The sequence below is a fragment of the Perca fluviatilis genome, chromosome 3 (genome assembly GCF_010015445.1).
Source record: "Perca fluviatilis chromosome 3, GENO_Pfluv_1.0, whole genome shotgun sequence".
NCBI classification, from domain to species: domain Eukaryota; kingdom Metazoa; phylum Chordata; class Actinopteri; order Perciformes; family Percidae; genus Perca; species Perca fluviatilis.
Genome location: NC_053114.1, coordinates 14,390,568 through 14,411,057, shown reverse-complemented (window position 1 = coordinate 14,411,057; position 20,490 = coordinate 14,390,568). Strand labels below are relative to the sequence as shown.

General features: G+C 38.6%; 1 protein-coding gene across 1 annotated transcript in view; it reads right to left on the bottom strand.

Moving 5' to 3' along the window:
- luzp2 (leucine zipper protein 2) overlaps positions 1 to 20,490 on the bottom strand; it is a 180,135-nt gene that overhangs the window by 52,236 nt on the left and 107,409 nt on the right. Inside the window, exon 5 of the mRNA XM_039795756.1 lies at positions 19,497 to 19,559. Within this exon, the coding sequence (XP_039651690.1) occupies positions 19,497 to 19,559 (63 nt within the window). The remainder of the gene's footprint in view (positions 1 to 19,496; positions 19,560 to 20,490) is intronic.

The following is a 20,490-nucleotide window of genomic DNA, read 5'->3' as shown; positions in this document are numbered from 1 at the left end:
CTTTCCAGGTATTCCTCATTGAATAGCTGTTGAGTTGTGAAAGATGCTTGGCAAGGCTTGAGGCTATTCGTAGAAAAGAGATTAGGTGCACTCTATTGATCTTAGCAAGGAAATTGAGATGGACTGGCATTTCAAAGAATAGTTGAAATATTCCATATGAAATAGTCTGAATTCCTATCAGCATAATAATAGAGCTGTAGCCCACCTCTGCAGTAACCCACCCACCTGAACACTAATCTTTTCTGGTCATTTCATTCATTGTCATTCCTATTTGTTCAAACTGAATCCAAACTGGCAGACCAATCTGATGATTCAGATGGAAATGATGTCAGTGCAGTCTCTAATGCTGAGAGGGAATTATCTGAGAGATTAATTGAAGCACTACAACTGTAAAATATGAAGAATGCCTAGAGAAATTGAAATTACTTCAAATTGAATATATTAAACCTTGATATACACAATGAATTCAAAGCACTGCTATCCTCTCTCTGAATTGTAGTGGTGGAACAAAATGCAGTTCCTGTGATATTTCCTCTACAGCTCTAAGGGCTCCTGCACACTGCCTGCGTGAGCTTGTCAGCTGCATGGCGTGTCCGTTTTTATTTTGGCTCCCATGTTAACAGGTTAGAGCTTGCACAATGCCTGCGTGACACGCACGTCTCAGTGCGTGTCACCGTGTGCATGCTAGAAATAGGACCGATGCCTATTTTTCACGCAACACGCAAGCGTGTTGGAAGCGCTTCCGGGCAAAATAGAATACGAAAAGATGTTTATATGTCATTTTGACACAAATACATTTAATAAATGATATTTTGATGTTTGAAAGTCTCTAGGTTTTGACATAAAGGCAGACATAAATGTAATTTCAAAAATAATCATAATAATTACGGAGTGTCTATTTGCACCCCCGGTACGAATAGCCTCGGCCACACAGCTGAGCTATTTACACCCTGTGACGTAACAACAAAAAAACGTTGCTCACGTGCACCGAAATCATGGCGGACGTTCATCTTCCATGACCGCAGAAACTGGCATATTAGGGAAGTTTTGTCTCTAAAGTTTATAACAATTGAATTTCTAGCGGAAAATGGATACTACAGTTGCGCTTTCTGTCTTCAGTGAAAGCATACAACCGTTAGTTTGTCCTATTTTTTTGTACAGTATGGTTACCTAGCAACCGAGGCTTGAAGAAACCAAGTGGTAAACAGTTATTCAACTTCCTGAAAGAACTGTTAGGTTTTTAAATTTGGATTGGATAATTTGCATGCAATTGCGCAAGTCAGGACCCGCGAACGCGATTTTTTTTTTTTTTTTTGCAGGGTGGTAGGGGAAGACTCATGAATATGCCTGCTCTGGTTGGGTTGGTTAGGTTTAGGCAAGAGGAGTGGGATGGTTATGGTTAGGGTAAGAATGTCAGGGCAATAATATTCCAAAAAGGTGTAATACATGAGTAGTATGGATAACTGTGTGTAAATATATGCCAAGGTACTGTAAATGCACAGGGGTGCAAATAGCATACACACTTCTAATTGTACCAGGGGTGCAAATAGCATACTGCTAATTGTACCAGGGGTGCAAATAGCATACACTGCTAATTGTACCAGGGGTGCAAATAGCCTCACCCTAATAATTATTGATTTTCAAATATTTAACCTGTCAATACAGAACAAAATATTTTGTAGCCTAGTTTGCCATCAATACTGCCGACGTTGTCTTGGCTGTAATCAAATTGGTATATATTTATTTTTAACTTGAAGTATACTACTGCTAGAAGAACACGCTATTATTTCATTTTATCAATGGGAAACATATGTGTGTACAGACAAGGCTAGCAGCAGCAGATAGTGCCGTCAGAGACATTTCTGGTGTGCAACGACATAGAAAACGTCACGCAACTGACATGCAACAGAAACGCCACGCTCACACCACGCAGGCAGTGTGCAGGAACCCTAATACTACATCACAGATCTTTTTTTTTTTAAAGGACAACACCAGAAGAGAGAAGGCATGGAGTTAAATTACAGAAGTGCTTGGAGTGGAAGGTAGATATTAGCTTAATAAACACGTGATTATACTGCACTGTACTGTGTAGAGAGAATATAATCTGTGAGTCGGGCAGCAAGACGCTGCCGGTGTGGTATGGCACGTGGCGGAGGACGGAACAAAACTAGAACGCAGCACAGACGTGCCCAGTAGTTTTTACTGATGATGGTTAGTCTGTACACGCACGTATACATAGTTTATCTCAATCAGTCTCAACTACTAAATCTTGCATTTCTCTCATTAAGGTTTCAGAGTTGCAATAAGGACAATTTCACAAAAAGAACACTGATGTTTTGAGGTTAGGTAAAACTTTAGCCTGCTCAAATGATAGATTGATAGAATGATAGGTTGGTAGTTTTAAATTATAGTAGAGCAAGACACTGAATCCTAAACTGCTCTCAATGTGTACAGCATGTGTAGGTAAAAAAGCTAGGTAATGAAAGACTAATGACTGTGGTCTCCATGGTCAAAGCTGGACATTCAGTTTACGACACTTCCTATATTGGCACCTAACACTGGGAATGATGCATTTTGTATACTGAATAGTGCAATATAAGGATATGCTGGATGCCAAAACTGCTCAATGGCAAATCAGTATTTGGAGCTTCTATGGTTGTTTAAAAGAGTCCTGGACAATCAATAACCTGTGTTTGTAGGCAGTTAGCTGCCTAATATCATCACAGCTTGAGTTGTTAAACATGATAGGTTTTTTGTGCTTCAGCTGTGTTGCAAGCAAACTAAGTAAACAATATGTAAGGACAATTTTCAGTGAGCAAAATAAGAGAAAAAAACAGTACTTAAACTACTGCAACAGAATAAAACTAACATATTGTTATATTTGAAGGCCTACCTCCTAATTGGAGAAGTTGTACACATAAAAGCACATTTTATAATCATTACAAATACTTCAGAGTAATACACATACCAAATGAATAACTTCTCTTCCTTGCCCATCACTCTCTTTTAGCTCTGTTTTTGGTCTCTACCAACTCCTGAGGGAAATATCTGGCTCCTTAGCTGCTAAATGCTTCACTATGTTCACTGTGTTTGGTGCAAAGATAGTGTACTGTGGGATGTTATTTTTGTTTTGCTCAGAAAAATCTGTCTGCTATGATTATTGTGGTAAATTTACACAGGATAAGAAAACATCTGTTTCTATCAAATGAATATAAGGAATACAAACAAGTACCTCTGGATTGCAAAGTCATGCTGAGAAGGTAGGAATTTTTTTATTTGTTTCCAGAACAGTTTTCATGGAGCTTGTCAAACAAGGGGAAGGGGAGGGAATTTTGGAAATCCATGAACACTACTTCTCACAGGCAATATTATTGCATTAGATAACCTCTGTCTTCAGTGATGGTTTTTAGGTAATTTTGCAGTAAAAGTTTTACTTCACCCATTACAGTCATGGTAGATTTGCACACGGATTAAATAAATCTTATTAGAGATGAGCATGGCTAGTATTTTATCACTCATATCTCCCTGAAATATTAATCTGGTCTGATTGGTGCTTCAGCCTGAGTATACTAGAAAGTGCAAACAAATCACTGAGATAATTATCTATCGAGTTTTATCAATTAAAAAGTTCTGAAAAGTCACATAAAACTCAAAGAGTTTCTGTAATTACAATTTAAATTTATTTTGTCAGCAATTGTAGTGACAAATACTGGCAGGAGAGGAGTCCTTTCAGAATTTATGCTTCAATTACTCTGGGAAGTAAGCATTTGTTTTCCCAGTAAGTGTTTGTGTTATATCCACACTTATCACACAGTTTCTCAATTTGGTAAAGAACATTCCTTATATAAACCTGTCGGTTAGAACAGGTGGACAAAGTCACACCATCTGCATGCTTGAACACCTGTTCTATGTTTTGCAATTCAGATGTTTTTATAGCTTTTGAATCTTTCTTCTCCTTTAATGGCGGTCCATGCTCTCATTCCCAGGCACTCCACTAAAGTTTCCATAGTAAAGAAGGGTTTGTCAAAAGTAAGACATTGCTTTTAATGATACATTAATTTATTTGGTTTTAGTGTTATCAGATGAATCGCTTTGTCAGTCAAATAGAAATGAGTTACATTGTGATAGAATTAAAAATGAAAGAAGGATATTATTGTTTTCCTTTTCTAAAATAAGGCTCTGTTTTTCTGGTCTGGAAATACTGTATTTTCTGATGTCTTGACACTGTCTCAGGGTGTCATGACATTTTGAAATTGAACGTCCTATGTAGCCACAGTGTTTGTTATGAAAACCTCTGGCTACAATAAAGTAGGGGAAAAAAACACTGAATGTAATTTTGTGAACATGTCAAAGAAATATTGGCAGTCACAGCCTTCATCAGTCTTGAAGCACTTGGATGTATTTCTGGAAAAAATAGAAAAAATCCACTTGATAGTGTCACAGCTGAATACCACAGAAAACTGGTCACTTGTCTGGAAGAGGAGGGCCAGAAATCAATATCCATGGCAGACTGTGAGGAATAAAGCAACACTGCTAAGTGACAGCATGTCACCATGCCTCTGAATGCATGTGGCCTGTCTTTACTTCTCTCCAACAAGTTTCTAAGATTTGAGTTCAGCGCCAGCGGCCACAAAGACACACAGAGTCCAAATTTCGTATTAAGTGCAAAACAACGTGGAGAGTGACACAAATTTGATCCTGCTTCTAAAAGAAATTCTAAGACTTATGCATAAATGTAGAAGCTGCCAGCAGGTGGCTGAGTTACCCAGACAGACATCCCACACACTGCAAATGAGGAAGAATGATTTTTCACTTCAAGTTGATGCAAAGCTCAGAGAGAAGCGTCTCCTTGATGGCAGGGGTAACTTTGTGGCTGATTGCTACTTTTCTTCCACTGTGGAGTTGAGGGTCGATACGATCCAGAGTTTTCTGATGGCTTCTCAAATGCAACAATATATATACTGTAACTTGGGATAATGAAAGCAGCATAGTCAGTCAGAGTTCCTACTGTGTAAATAAATACATTTGACTAAACATCTCAGCAGGCACTGAATTGGTGATATGCAGGTCAAAAGATGTCAAGCCGTAAGGTCAAAACTTGACTAAACTTGGTCAAAAAGTGTAAATCTTTAGATGTCTGGGTTGCACGTAGTTATAGCCTGCTGTACATCCAAATATAGTAATTTAAATGCTATTGAATAAACTGTTATGTGTTACCTAGACATCTTAAAGATTTAGCTTTTTAACCCATTTTTAACTCTGACTAGCTGTCTGTAATCACCAAATCAAAAAAAAATTCTAACTGTGATTAGCGTACAAGTACAGCTGCATTTACGTTTAGTTACTGCAGTCTTAATATAAATTGTACAGCTGTACAGAAAGGGAGAAACAACTAACTTTCATCTATTCTGTATCTGTAGGCTTCAGGATATTTTAGGCTGCGATAGTTTTTGTAAACTGCTAGCTACCATAGACAGAAACGGAAAAAGGAGTTTGTTTCCCTCTGATTGTCACATATGAAGCTGCACAGAAAGTGAATCGCAAACGATAGAAAACTTGACTGTGACAGCAGTGTTTTTGTGTATATCAAGGAGCATTCTGGAATAGGGAGTGCTGCTTAATGTGGAGATATTTTGGACGTACCAATTCATTATAAATGGAGCAACCCTCAGCTGTGCAGTGAGACAATAGTTTAGAGACTTGTTTCTGTGATTTCTAATATTGTTAGAAAATGGTTTATGGCTTCAAACTAATTGGACAATCCCAGGCTGTGAGAATAATATATGGAAATCGTAAAAGTGAGAAATATTACCTGTAAATAAAAGAAGATTGCTGTATTGGCTATTTCACGAACGGTAACTGCAATTTGTCTTTTTGCATATTACAGCACTTTGGCAGTGGAATAAAATGCAGATTTAGTACAAGCCGCCCCCTGGCTCCCAGAAGGAACACGCCCTCTTGTTAGTACGAGACACTGAACCAACACATTCTGCTTTCAGGTTTACCTGCCACTCCAGATTTCATTACAGACAAGCTATGGCCGGATTACTGTACTTCAGGATTTGAATATTCTCTAAATAGCTTTTCTCTTAACTCACAAGCTGCTAGATTTGCTCTCTGTGTTTATGTACAAATTCATTGTCCATGGAAGACCTTATGTTTCCTTCTCACGCAGGGATTTAATACGGCCTAACTATATATGCCAATCCCTCAGCTCTCTGTTATCAGTTCCAATAAAAAAAAAAAATAACACATTATAAAACCGAATGAGGAATGGTTCACTAAGTTCCTCACCCTGATGCCATCTCTTGCATAAGCGGCCCTGCTGATAATGAATCAACAAACAACAATGTCAGAAAACATCTCCAGCACAGCAGTCTCTGCTATAGATGACACAGTTTGCAGCATAACCCAGATCACAAAAACACTCAAATCCACTGCAGGTATTATCCATACCGCTCATGGCATCTAAATCCCAAAGACTTTCACTTTGAACCCTCTCGCTGCAAAACTTGTCTCTTTATAGATTGGCTGCAAGAAGTTTCCGCATCCTGAAAATTTACGGAACAATTTCCAAAGTGTATTTTATAGACACAGGTTTTTAATTAATTGTACTCTCTAATGGCACAGCAAAAGTGAACAGTGAATGACAAATCAATTACTTCTCTTTGTGCAGAGGTAAACAAATCAAAACTGCCTATTTTGCACTAAGGAGCGAATAAATCACTCAACAGACTTTGGGTTCGGACGAAGAATTAATCAAAAAAAGCATTTTCCCTCTAATAATAAACCAGGGGAAAGTAACCTATGGTTTTATTTTTATTTTTATTTCTGCACTGCTGTTATGTGCTGCAGCAGATAGTTGCAGTGCTTCTCCATTTGGAACAAGCTTCCTGTCAGCGTCAGGGAAGCAGACACTGACTCAGTATTATAGCTTAACCCCGAGACTCATTTATTTAAAGCAACACTAGAGCACTTTTCCCGCTTCGGTCCCCCTACAGGTTGGAAGTGGATTTGTCCATTACATTACATTATGCAAGTTTGCCAGATCGGGTAGCGGATCTGTAGGTCGAATGAGACATAATAAGACATTACGACAGCGGTAATGGAAAATTCCTCTTACAACCTGTAGGGGGACCGAGGTGGGAAAAGTGCTTTAGTGTTGCTTTAATGCAGCACACAAGAAATAATGGTTCCACGATTCCAACAAAACCATTTTTCTCTCAAATTTACCCTGCTCAACAGTATAAAGTAGCAAGACCAATGCGCTGTTGTTTGGTTGATACATATTATCAAACAGTAATGTGCAGTTATTTACTCCTGAATACGTTTTTGACACTGATTGAGAAGAGACGTGTCTACAGTCTGTTAACTCAGAGGTTTACCCCGAGCCACATTTGATTAAATGCTAAACTGGCCTCTGTGTGTGTGTGTGTGTGTGTGTGTGTGTGTGTGTGTGTGTGTGTGTGTGTGTGTGTGTGTGTGTGTATTAAAGCGAGGATTCACTGACAACTTTCCGGGTTTCCCCCTGATCTCGATGGAGGGAGAATCCATGCTCCGTGTGGAGTGCTGAGATCAGAGCTGTGTTCATGCTGGAAATTGTGTGAAATGAGCACACTGTCATGGAATGCAAGTACATGCTCTCTGCATGAAAAGTGAGACAAAGACAAAAGGATTATGTGTAAGATAAATGCCTAGAAAGAGATCTGACGCTAAATTAGCCAACCAACAATTCTAACCAACCAGGCACATTTTCAAACAACACATCTTACTCCTTAAAGTAATGGTTCGGAGTAATTTCACCCTAGGGTCCTTTGGAACATAAACTCATACCCCCAGAAGCTTTTCTCACCTTGGCCTAACATTGGGAGCGCAGAGTAAGCGTTATCAGCTGAATAGCTTAGCGCAGGGGCTAATGGACCCAGGTTTGTATCTTTAAATGACCCACTAATACGTGCCGAATGATAATAACGCGTCACACTAGTACATATAGGTTATGTACTCATAAAACGATGGATTGGAAAGTTTGTAAGTACACCAGAAGTTTATGTAAATAACACTGGTGTACTTACAAACTTTCCAAACCATCGTTTTATGAATGCATAACCTATTTGTACTAGTGTAGAAGTTTGGTATCATTTCGGGCATTATTAGTGGGGTCATTTACGAGATACAAACGTGGGCTCATTAGCCCCTGCGCTAAGCTATTCAGCTGATAACGCTACTCTATGCTAACTCTCCCAATGTTCGACCCAGCTGAAAAAAGCTTCTGGGGGGGGGTGTTTGGCTCGAGGTCATGGTGCAAAGGACCCTAGGGTGAAATTACTCCGAACCATCACTTTAATAAAATAAAGTTTGAACCCTCATCAAAGCTTTATTATGCTGTTGATTGCCTCATTCATAATGATCTAAAAAAAGGACAGGAAGCTCTGAATTTGTAACTAAATAGATGTTGATTGCATTGGTAGTCTTGCCATCAGCTCTTACAAGTGTAATCAGCTGCTGTTGATTTCATCTACGTGTTAGTCTACTAAAATTATATCTTTATTTCCTGGTTTTGCATGCACGGCCAATATAAAACTGCTCTCATCTCGATGTTCCCTTTGATGTGTGATTGACAGTCAGAAGCTGCTCTGTTGTATTTTCAGTTCAGGTTGTTGTTGGGGGGGGGGTCAATCCTATAGTTTTTGGCTGTGATAATATCGTGGTACTTCTCCACTGTCTGCTATGTTGACATATTGTCATAGCAACCAGAGACACGTGGATTTGCTGTTCCGATTTTATTTGGATCTAAATTAAATGCCCGTACCATCCCAGCATCTGGACTTCTGTGAGAAAAGTCTGAATAAACTGTGGTGATTTTAGGCTGTGCTTTGATGTTTTGTGTAACGTTAGGGTTTTGCACAGTACATCATAAAGAAAATGCAATTTCCTATGCTGTTAGCTTGACTGTTCAGCTCACCTTTCAAAGGGTGAACAGGAGACAACTTGCTAATTTCACATTATGTACATCACCGTGGAGGAATATAATGATCATTCAATTTGCATCCATGTCATACGTATCATTTGCTTTAGAGTTCATGCTCAGTTCACCATAATGTCATGGATGTTTTCTTTTAGTATTCAGAGCACAACACACACACACACACACACACACATCAGATTGAGCTGCACAGATGTGTTTCCACATGCTTTGGAGGCCAACATAGTCACTTTTTTCTACTTTACAATTTTTGACTTCAGGTCAGAAGAAACTTAATTTACTCACCTGAAGGGAACATCATACATATACTGCATATAATGTAGCCATGTAGCTAGAATTCCTACCAGTGGTTTCCAACCTTAGAGTCAGGACCACTCAAAAGGATCGCAAGGTAAATCTTGGGGTCATGAGATTTTTGACAGCATAAAGCTCAATTTATGATCCTGCGTTAAATCCATGTCATAGGTACCTACGTAGGTACGTAGAGATACGGACCCTACACCGCAGCCTGCGACGTGCACCTGTCAAAAGATGTAACTACGCGTCGCGGCGATGCAGAACACAACAACTGTGATTGGTCCGTTTGGCCGTGGCTTGGTAGCGTCGCATTTCCCCCCTACTCATTTCCTGGTTCTCCTTCTCATTTGACAACATTTAATCAAGGAGAGGGTTAACTTTTCCTGATTTCTGACCGTGGCCAGAAAGTACTGAGTACTGAGAGACACTTTGTTTCTCTCACTATGCCTTTAGAGTCAGTACTCGCTCCCTAGCCAGTCACCGTTCAATTTAAGAGGTACACTAGAACGATGCAGACACCAGCGCACCAGTATAAACATCAGGCCACTTACGTAGGCTACGGGTAGAGCCACTGAGAACCATAAATCCTGCTTAAGAAGGGAGACAAATATATATATTCTTTGTTGCACAAAAATGGACTTTGCTTGAATCTTTCTTTTTTCTTGTGAATTATTGGATAATTTTGAATCATCATGCCTCAGAAATTATTCAATTTCATAGATATGGCGTGGAAAATCTCTCTGTGGCTAACTCTTCACAATTTGCAGACCAATGCAACCTGCAAGCAAGTGCGGAAAATTTATATTGCTTTGTTTTAAAGGGTCACAAGCTGAGAAAAGGGAACAAGCGCTGTAAACTGTACCATCCAAAAGTTTCTAGATAAAACCACAAAGCCAGAACTCATTCAGTGTTGTGATGGAGTTTGGTTCATTATTTGAATGATTATTTAGCTTACAGCCCCATCACACATGCAGTTTCTGAGTGATGCATGCAATCAAATCGGCACTAAAATACACTTATAGGTAATTGTGTGTACTGTCATAACATTTCACTGCACTTAAATCGATCATTGCCATCTAACTAGACCTTTTTCATTTACAATAAACACTGTCACTCTCGCTGGATGTCGAGTCCACCATCGCTCTTGCGTAACAGGTCGGGCCTGCTGTCTCAGATATGTGAGTGTAATCGATCAGGCTGTGCATCATCTGTCTATTCGGTGTAAAAAAAATGACATTGCATGTCATCATCCGTCCCACTCCATTTCCCGTAACCCTCCATTATTGTCAGTACACTTTTGCTCCTAATGCATGTCAGTGATCATATGTGTAAAATGAGTTGTGATAGAGTCTTGGTGGTGATGAGAGCCTCTTTGTGTCATTGAGTAATATACTGGTGGAGGAGCGAGGAAGCCATTTATTCTTCAAGGCAATAATGCCATGCAGCTTAGTGTGCTGTTTAAAGAAATAATATGAAAATGGATAATTATTTTTGAAGTTTTTTCATAAGACAGATAATTCAGGCATTTGCAGATAATTCAGGCATTTACTACTTACTAAAAAAGTCACAGATGGATTTTTTTGTCTTATGCATATGCTACCTTTGGAATATGCAATTTATTTTCTTATTGTGTCTTTGCCTTTTTTTTTCAATTCGGAGCACACAATGAACGGATACCTTTATGGCATCAGTCATTGGTAATTCAAATAAAAAAAAAAAAAAAACTGCATGACTTGCTAGACTATGAAATTAAGCCTCTTCTAACTTTAGTGGTTTCATCTGTTTTGTCTTTGTCCTGTTCAACACATAAAATGATGCAGTTTGCATTTTCTGGCCACTTTAGTTGCTTGTCACTTTTTTTTTCTTCCAGTAAGAGTATCACTGAGCGATCCAGTAAATGCCCTGATGCACGATTCTTTTCTGCCGTTTAGCCAGTGAAATTACATCAGGAAGACATGAAAGGAAAAGAAAATGACGGGAAGCCATTTTAGAAAGAAAAAAAAAACATTAGCATCAGTAGCAAGGAGCTGAGTGTGTGGCAAAGCTGTCTATTACAAAGCTCTGCGAGGACCTGATGAATCCCAGCAGGATCCAAGTCAGTCTGTAAATCATTCTCCCTCAAAATACTCATAATAAGCCCTGAAAGCAAATCATTGATAATGACTTCACCGTGAATTGCAGCCATAAAGCTTCCATGTTGACACCACAACACAATTCACAGTGATGTGCGACATAAAAATAATCTGAATGCTGGTGTAAACAAAGGATATGGTTGTCTTTACAGATGTTCATTTCAGCTCTATCAGGAATTTGTATACACTTTACAGAACTACTCAGAATAACAATTCTGAGTAATGGTATTACATTAGAATAATAGAGGATTGATAATCAAGTGTTAGGTGTGCCAGGTTATTAGATACACTACATGAATGCAGTCTAATACAACTAGGGTTGGGTATCGTTTGGATTTTTTCCGATACTGGTGCCTAAACGGTGCCTGAACCAGTGCCTGAACCAAAATATACTGTGTATAATATATGTATAATGTATATAATATAAAATATAAAAAAAGGAGCACAAAACGACAGTTGGCGACATTAAAGAATGGCTTGTTTATTGCTAAGGCCAAATGGTCAAAATTTTATGATTGATTAATAATGTAATAATAACTTATAACAATTACTTATTTCACCAGTAAATTGCTGGTAAACGACAAAAACAAGCACCAGATGGGAAAAGGGTATTTTACAATAACTTAAAATGCACCACAAGGCTGGCGAGTTTCAAGTAAATGCACACGTCTGTGTTGTTTTTCCAACAACGGAACGGACAGCTGTAGTCAGACTGTTACGTCCCGGTGTTGGAATCCTCTACAAGGAAATACAGTCACACTTTACACCGCTTAACGTAAGCTGTCAGCATTTTAACCATTGTGTTTAATCCAGCTACAAGCTAACGGTAATTTAGCGTCCCGTGCAGCGATGCTTCTGAAAATAAAGTCAGGCATCGAAATAAGGCACCGAAATTTTCGTTCTCGTTCAGTCTTGTTACTATCGTTTACGTCGGAACCGATGCCCTATTGGCACCGCGTTTCGTTACCCAACCCTAAATACATCAGCCCTGCAATAAATCCTGCCTTAATTTTTTGTTGTTGCATGTTCATGTACATTAATGATACTATATTACTAAATATTACAAAAAATATTAATACTAGAAACACCTAAGTATAACGCAATTAAACTGCGGCTTCTAAAATGACCATGAAGTTCATTCGACACTTGTGGTGTCGACACAAAAACTGAACATTATAACCTTCATGAAGATAGGATTTATTGCAGGGCTGTCATATTACATTGCAAATAGGTGTACCTAATAAGCTGAAAACTCAGTGTAAAATATTACCATTAAATAATATAGTGATATAATCTATGCAATTACTCAAGTTAATACTCAGGGAAGAAATACCTTGTATTTTGTACTGGAACATGACAGACCAAATAATTCAAGCTCAAAATACTGTCCACAAAATACTGTTTTTATCAGCTTCTTTTTTATTTTGGCTTTGCTTTGCACAAAGTTTTATTTTCTTTAAAATTTAAATATTAAAGGATACAAACGGTAGATGATCGGTACTGCATAAAAACAGACAACTTTGTTGTAAAAACTATTGTACAGTTACCTCTACCACCAAAAACGCATGTTTGAGGTTACCGTAGCATCTTTGATGGTGGTGTTCAATGATATATAATGTATGTCATTATGCAAGAATTTAGTCAGATGACTTCCCTTTCAAGATGCAAAATTTAGAAAGTACTTTAAGACCGATGAGACGGATTCTGAGGTAGAAAAACCGTAAGACTTAGGAGAGTGGATTATGTGGTAGTAAGACAGAGGAAAGTGGATTATGCGGTAGTAAGACAGCGGAAAGTGGATTCTGCGGTAGTAGGACAGAGGAAAGTGGATTCGGCGGTAGTAAGACCGAGGAGAGCGGATCCTGTGGTAGTAAGACAAAGGAGAGCAGATCCTGTGGTAGTAAGACAGAGGAAAGCAGATCCTGTGGTAGTAAAACAAAGGAGAGTGGATTCTGTGGAAGTAAAACAGAGGAGAGCGGATTCTGTGGTAATAAGACAAAGGAGAGCAGATCCTGTGGTAGTAAGACAGAGGAAAGCAGATCCTGTGGTAGTAAAACAAAGGAGAGCGGATTCTGTGGTAGTAAGACAGAGGAGAGTGGATTCTGTGGTAGTTAGACAGAGGAGAGCGGATGCTGAGGTAGTAAGACAGAGGAGAGCAGATCCTGTGGTAGTAAAACAAAGGAGAGCGGATTCTGTGGTAGTAAGACAGAGGAGAGTGGATTCTGTGGTAGTTAGACAGAGGAGAGTGGATTCTGTGGTAGTAAGACAGAGGAGAGTGGATTCTGTGGTAGTTAGACAGAGGAGAGCGGATGCTGAGGTAGTAAGACAGAGGAGAGCGGATTCTGTGGTAGTAAGACAGAGGAGAGTGGATTCTGTGGTAGTAAGACAGAGGAGAGTGGATTATGTGGTAGTAAGACAGAGGAGAGTGGATTCTGTGGTAGTAAGACAGAGGAGAGCAGATCCTGTGGTAGGAAGACAGAAGAGAGCGGATTCTGTGGTAGTAAGACAGAGGAGAGTGGATTCTGTGGTAGTAAGACAGAGGAGAGTGGATTATGTGGTAGCAAGACAGAGGAGAGCAGATCCTGTGGTAGGAAGACAGAAGAGAGCGGATTCTGTGGTAGTAAAATAGAGGAGAGCGGATTCTGTGGTACTAAGACAGAGGAGAGTGGATTCTGGGGTACTAAGACAGAGGAGAGTGGATTCTAGGGTACTAAGACAGAGGAGAGTGGATTCTAGGGTACTAAGACAGAGGAGAGTGGATTCTGGGGTAGGAAGACTGTAAGACTGAGGAACGCAGACTCTGCGGTAGTAAAATGATAACTTAAATACTTTTGAGCACACAAGAACACAAGTGTAATAGATGCAGGGTAATGATTCTCAAGATTCTCTGCACGTAGCCATGACTTAAATGTCACAGTGTCAGAAAAGTTCCCAGACTTGACTTTTGGACTTTTGGACTGTTGACCACAAATGGCCCCTATTTGATTATAAAGGCCCTTAAACCGAGCGTCCAAGATATAAAGATCTGGGAAAAAAAGGTAAATCTTAAAAATGTCAACAATCAAGCACTTATAGGATAGGGGGGCAATGGGTCTATAAAAGGTGCTTCCTATTCTCGTACTGCTCTTTGCTGTGTCCTCCTGCCTGCAGAGTAAATCTCAGTGACTAACCTCAATGCTACTTCAGTTCATATGCAAAAACATTTACATGGCAATTCTACCAAAATACTACCGTTTCGTTTTCGAGTCTCTTCAATTACATTTCAGTTCACTCTAATTCAGATCAAAAATGTTGGCAACTTGCCAGCTAGGCAAGATTAGTGTATACATCGATGACTGACTTATGGTAATGAGGTTTAGCAGAAAACTGAACTTCGTTTGACAAACATCAGAGCAAAGATTATTATCATACCTCTCTGTCAGTGTCTTGGTACCTGTTCTATTTCCAAATCAAGATGATGTTTAGGAATAAAGTAATCCCTAATTGTTCATTTAAAAGTCACATTATGGCCTCCTTTATGGGTCATTTAGTCACTTAAAGCAATCTGCCTCACAGTATTGCCAACATGGGCAACCTCCTACTGTGAAAATGACTTGATTGATTGTGGAAGTGTCTCTACATTTAGCTCTGATTACCCCTTACAGAGTTAGGCATGCAAGAAGAAATTCAATAGATAACAATCAAACATTCATATATATTAAACTGCTAGCTGAGATGTTACTTTTTAAATGTATCTATGAAATATTATTCAAGGCATACCAACTTTATATATATATATATATATATATATATATATATATATATATATATATATATATATATATATACAGTGCCTTGCGAAAGTATTCGGCCCCCTTGAACTTTTCGACCTTTTGCCATATTTCAGGCCTCAAACATAAAGATATAAAACTGTAATTTTTTGTGAAGAATCAACAACAAGTGGGTCCCAATTATGAAGTGGAACGAAATTCATTGGCTATTTCAAACTTTTTTAACAAATAAAAAACTGAACAAGTGGGCGTGCAAAATTATTCAGCCCCTTTACTTTCAGTGCAGCAAACTCTCTCCAGAAGTTCAGTGAGGATCTCTGAATGATCCAATGTTGACCTAAATGACTAATGATGATAAATAGAATCCAGCTGTGTGTAATCAAGTCTCCGTATAAATGCACCTGCTCTGTGATAGTCTCAGAGGTCCGTGTAAAGCGCAGAGAGCATCATGAAGAACAAGGAACACACCAGGCAGGTCCGAGATACTGTTGTGGAGAAGTTTAAAGCCGGATTTGGATACAAAAAGATTTCCCAAGCTTTAAACATCCCAAGGAGCACTGTGCAAGCGATAATATTGAAATGGAAGGAGTATCAGACCACTACAAATCTATGAAGACCCGGCCGTCCCTCTAAACTTTCAGCTCATACAATGAGAAGACTGATCAGAGATGCAGCCAAGAGGCCCATGATCACTCTGGATGAACTGCAGAGATCTACAGCTGAGGTGGGAGACTCTGTCCATAGGACAACAATCAGTCGTATACTGCACAAATCTGGCCTTTATGGAAGAGTGGCAAGAAGAAAGCCATTTCTTAAAGATATCCATAAAAAGTGTCGTTTAAAGTTTGCCAAAAGCCACCTGGGAGACACACCAAACATGTGGAAGAAGGTGCTGTGGTCAGATGAAACCAAAATCGAACTTTTTGGCAACAATGCAAAACGTTATGTTTGGCGTAAAAGCAACACAGCTCATCACCCTGAACACACCATCCCCACTGTCAAACATGGTGGTGGCAGCATCATGGTTTGGGCCTGCTTTTCTTCAGCAGGGACAGGGAAGATGGTTAAAATTGATGGGAAGATAGATGGAGCCAAATACAGGACCATTCTGAAGAAGAAAACCTGATGGAGTCTGCAAAAGACCTGAGACTGGGACGGAGATTTGTCTTCCAACAAGACAATGATCCAAAACATAAAGCAAAATCTACAATGGAATGGTTCACAAATAAACATATCCAGGTGTTAGAATGGCCAAGTCAAAGTCCAGACCTGAATCCAATCGAGAATCTGTGGAAAGAACGGAAAACTGCTGTTCACAAACGCTCTCCATCCAACCTCACTGAGCTCGAGCTGTTTTGCAAGGAGGAATGGGCAAAAATGTCAGTCTCTCGATGTGCAAAACTGATAGAGACATACCCCAAGCGACTTACAGCTGTAATCGCAGCAAAAGGTGGCGCTACAAAGTATTAACTTAAGGGGGCTGAATAATTTTGCACGCCCACTTTTTCAGTTTTTTATTTGTTAAAAAAGTTTGAAATAGCCAATGAATTTCGTTCCACTTCATAATTGGGACCCACTTGTTGTTGATTCTTCACAAAAAATTACAGTTTTATATCTTTATGTTTGAGGCCTGAAATGTGGCAAAAGGTCGAAAAGTTCAAGGGGGCCGAATACTTTCGCAAGGCACTGTATATATATATATATATATTATTTTTTGTATTATTATTTTTTTAAACAAATATGTCATTGACTTTTCTTTTTTGTGTCAATACATTCATCATTAAACAATTGGCTCATTACCTGAGCTCAAACCTCACAATCTGTGAAATTTAGTGCAACTACATGCTAATCCTTTTTATTCTATCTCCAGGTATGACTTCATTTGGCCCTTCATTTTTATCAATATTGACAGAAACACAATTTGGGAAACACACTACAGTATCCTCAAGCAGTAAAAAAGAAGATTCATCTGATCCTTTCTGTCTTTTGTGACAGACGACTGTAATGTCTGATATATCCACAGAAACCTTCATACTGGCAGGTTTGATCGCAGTAAATTTATGTCATTATGTCATTGTTTGGTTCTTCATTTGAAAATGTTACCAAAGCAGAGTTTAGTCAAAATTGGTCTCAAATTAATTTGAACATCTGGCGAAACTCAGTTGTCTCACTGCAGCAGTGAACAGCATGGCATGGCAAGTTTTAGAATCTCTTCATCATCATTTCTCATGATCTTGTGATGCAATTAAATTGCCTGCCTGCAGTTCAAAACACAAGAAAAAACATCAACATTACCAGGGGACCTCATGTGAGTTACAAATTACGCCCCCAAGTCTGTTTCGTGCGACGCATTCGCACAGGATCAGCGAAGTCTGTATTTTCCTAGAATTTACTGACATTATCCCCCACTCTGTCAAAACTTTGATTTATAATTGGCAACGCAGCCAATGCAACTCCGAATCACAGGGATGCTGATTGGCATTTGATTATAACAGAACCTCTGTGTCTGGCAAAATATGGGACGTAATTTGCGATGGAATTTTTCCTTTACTAAATTACTGACAAATTATAGACATAGCATATTCGCATGGGATTGAGAGATGACCTCTGTGATTATTACAAATTACCAGAGGTCCACAGGTAATACTAGTCCCGTGCAAATAGGGCTTATGAATGTGCTACACATTTTGTTTGTTGTGCCATTAAGGTTCCTGATGACAAGTTAATCACATCAAAAGCTTGTTCGCTCAAGAAATGCAGTCAAAATGAGCCCAAATTTGTATTTGCATTTCTAGTGCAAATGGAGTCAGTTAAAAAAAAGGTTTACAACCTTATACCCCGTTTGCACGTACACGGTTATTTTGTAAAACTGAGACATTTCCCTTCGTTTGTGCCCTTCATTTACACGCAAACGGAGAATTCGCCTCTGAAAACGATTCTTTCTAAAACATCCAGCCAGAGTGGAGATTTTGGAAAACTTTGTTTGCACGTTTGCATGTAAACTGAGACAAACGGAGGTTTAGGCAGCCGAGAGAGAGAAAGAGGAAGTGATTTGTTGCTGTTGTTGCTATTTTCGGGATTCTTATTGGCTAACGTGAGCTTGAGCTTCTCATTACACTGCCACCTACAGGTTTGGCATGCACTTGATGGCATTGATGGCATATATACACGGGTACATGTAAAGGAACACTTTTCTGAAAACTGACAGCTTTGCACAATGTTATTTTTGAAAACGGAGAGGTTGAAATGAAGGCTTTTTCTAGTTACACTTTGAACTGAGTCTTCCATCTATAACATTAAGTAAAAATCAACTAATTTGGCTAGCGCTGCATGATTCCCTTTCATTTGTCACAGTATTGGTCGGCAGAGGTTTCATTGTGATATTTTCCACCTCCTTTTTCATGTTACACAGCTGACAGACAAACCACAGATACAGTACCAATGGAACATCCAACTTTAAACATCTTGCCGAAGTATCTATGTTGCATTTAATGGGCCAATGTTGTTTTGATGTTTTTTTTTTTTTTGTATTTTTGTATTTTTATTCCTACCAAGCAAACAGCAGATACTGTGGTGTCACATATCTTCAGTACAGCTCAAATGGTATTTGCAAGCAGAACTTTTTTTTTTCTCCAGCTGTCTAAGGCATTAGCGGTAAAAACTTTGGTGTCAGCCCCTCAGAATCAAAGAGAAAACAAACTATTTTGCACTGATGTTCAACAATCATGCAGAGAGAAATCCATCGCAGGAGAAGAGAGACGAATTTCTCAACCAACACACGCCATGACAGTCATGATCACAATCATGATCAAAGACACACTCCAGTGTTTACAACGTGCTCGGTAAAACATACACACACACACACATATATATATATATATATATATATATATATATATATATATATATATATACATATATATATATATATATATATATATATATATATATATATATATATATATATATATATATATATATATATATATATATATATATATATATATATATATATGCCAGCGTTTGTCCACCTTTGATTGAAATATGTATATATATATATGCCAGCGTTTGTCCACCTTTGATTGAAAGCAACAAGCTCTCTCTCTGGAGATTGTCAGAAGGCATTTGCCAAACACAGAAAATCACAAAATGAAATGGAAGTAGACGAAGCAGGGGGAGTGGGTCCCTGATCAGTAAATTAAAGTTAATTCTTCCTTTATGGTTACATATATACCTCATGAAGGCATAAACTGAGAATTCATGATGTCGAATGCAGGATTCAAACCAGCCTTAAATGATACCGTGATGACTCACCTCTTGCTGTAAATCCTTGATGATTTTGGTTTTTTTCTCCATCTCCACTTTAAGAAATTTGATCTGAAGACAGAAAGGACAAAAGAATGATGATCATACTGAATGCCCCGCTTCATTGTTTGTTTGTTTTCCATTCAGTGAACACATTTAATGAAGGTTAGGGTGCTGAGCGTGGTCGTTTAAGCAGGAAGGCTATATGTGAAATTAAGTGCATTGAATGAAAGCAATTATGATAAGCAGTGTCAGTATGTGATGTACTGCCTTCTAATATTAAAAGACAAAGCAGGCAATATTCCTGTATTTTTTGTTATTGTCAAACAATCCCATGAAAATACCAAAACCAACAATGCCTTGGCCCGTCTTCCCCAGCATGTCTGTTACACTCGCCCCAAGCCAATTTAAAAATGGGTGAGGACTGTAGTTTTTTAGAAAACCTTACTCAAACAGGAGTAAATAGTTCATTTTGGAGGGCAGATTTCAGCCGCACATTTGGTCATTTATTAGGCCTACTTGTTTACAACAGCAGGATGGCATATGAGGGTTTGACTCAAAATAAACTACAGTGCTCGCATTAATGGTAATGAAGGAACACGTCACCCAATGCAACAGTATGGCTCATTGATTTAAAGAGAATAGCTTTTGGATGACAATAAAGCTCTATGACACAGAGAATTAAGCTTTAACAGGCTTTGGATAAACTCTTATATGTAGTATTGATTTATTGTTGGTTATAGCCTTTTCATGGGATTTGTTGACAATAAGGAAAAATAGAATAACACCAGACTTAACCTGTTACCAATATTTATAATCTTGATTTACATTTTATAGGTACCATGTTGTACAGAAGCAAAATCCGGTCTAATTCCAAGTCACATTTTTTTTTAATCTTCTAGTGAGGCACAGTGGGGCTTATAACTATTAAATAGACCACACCCATTGACTCACATCCCCAGTCAGAGGGCATGATAACATACACACAAAGATACACAAATAC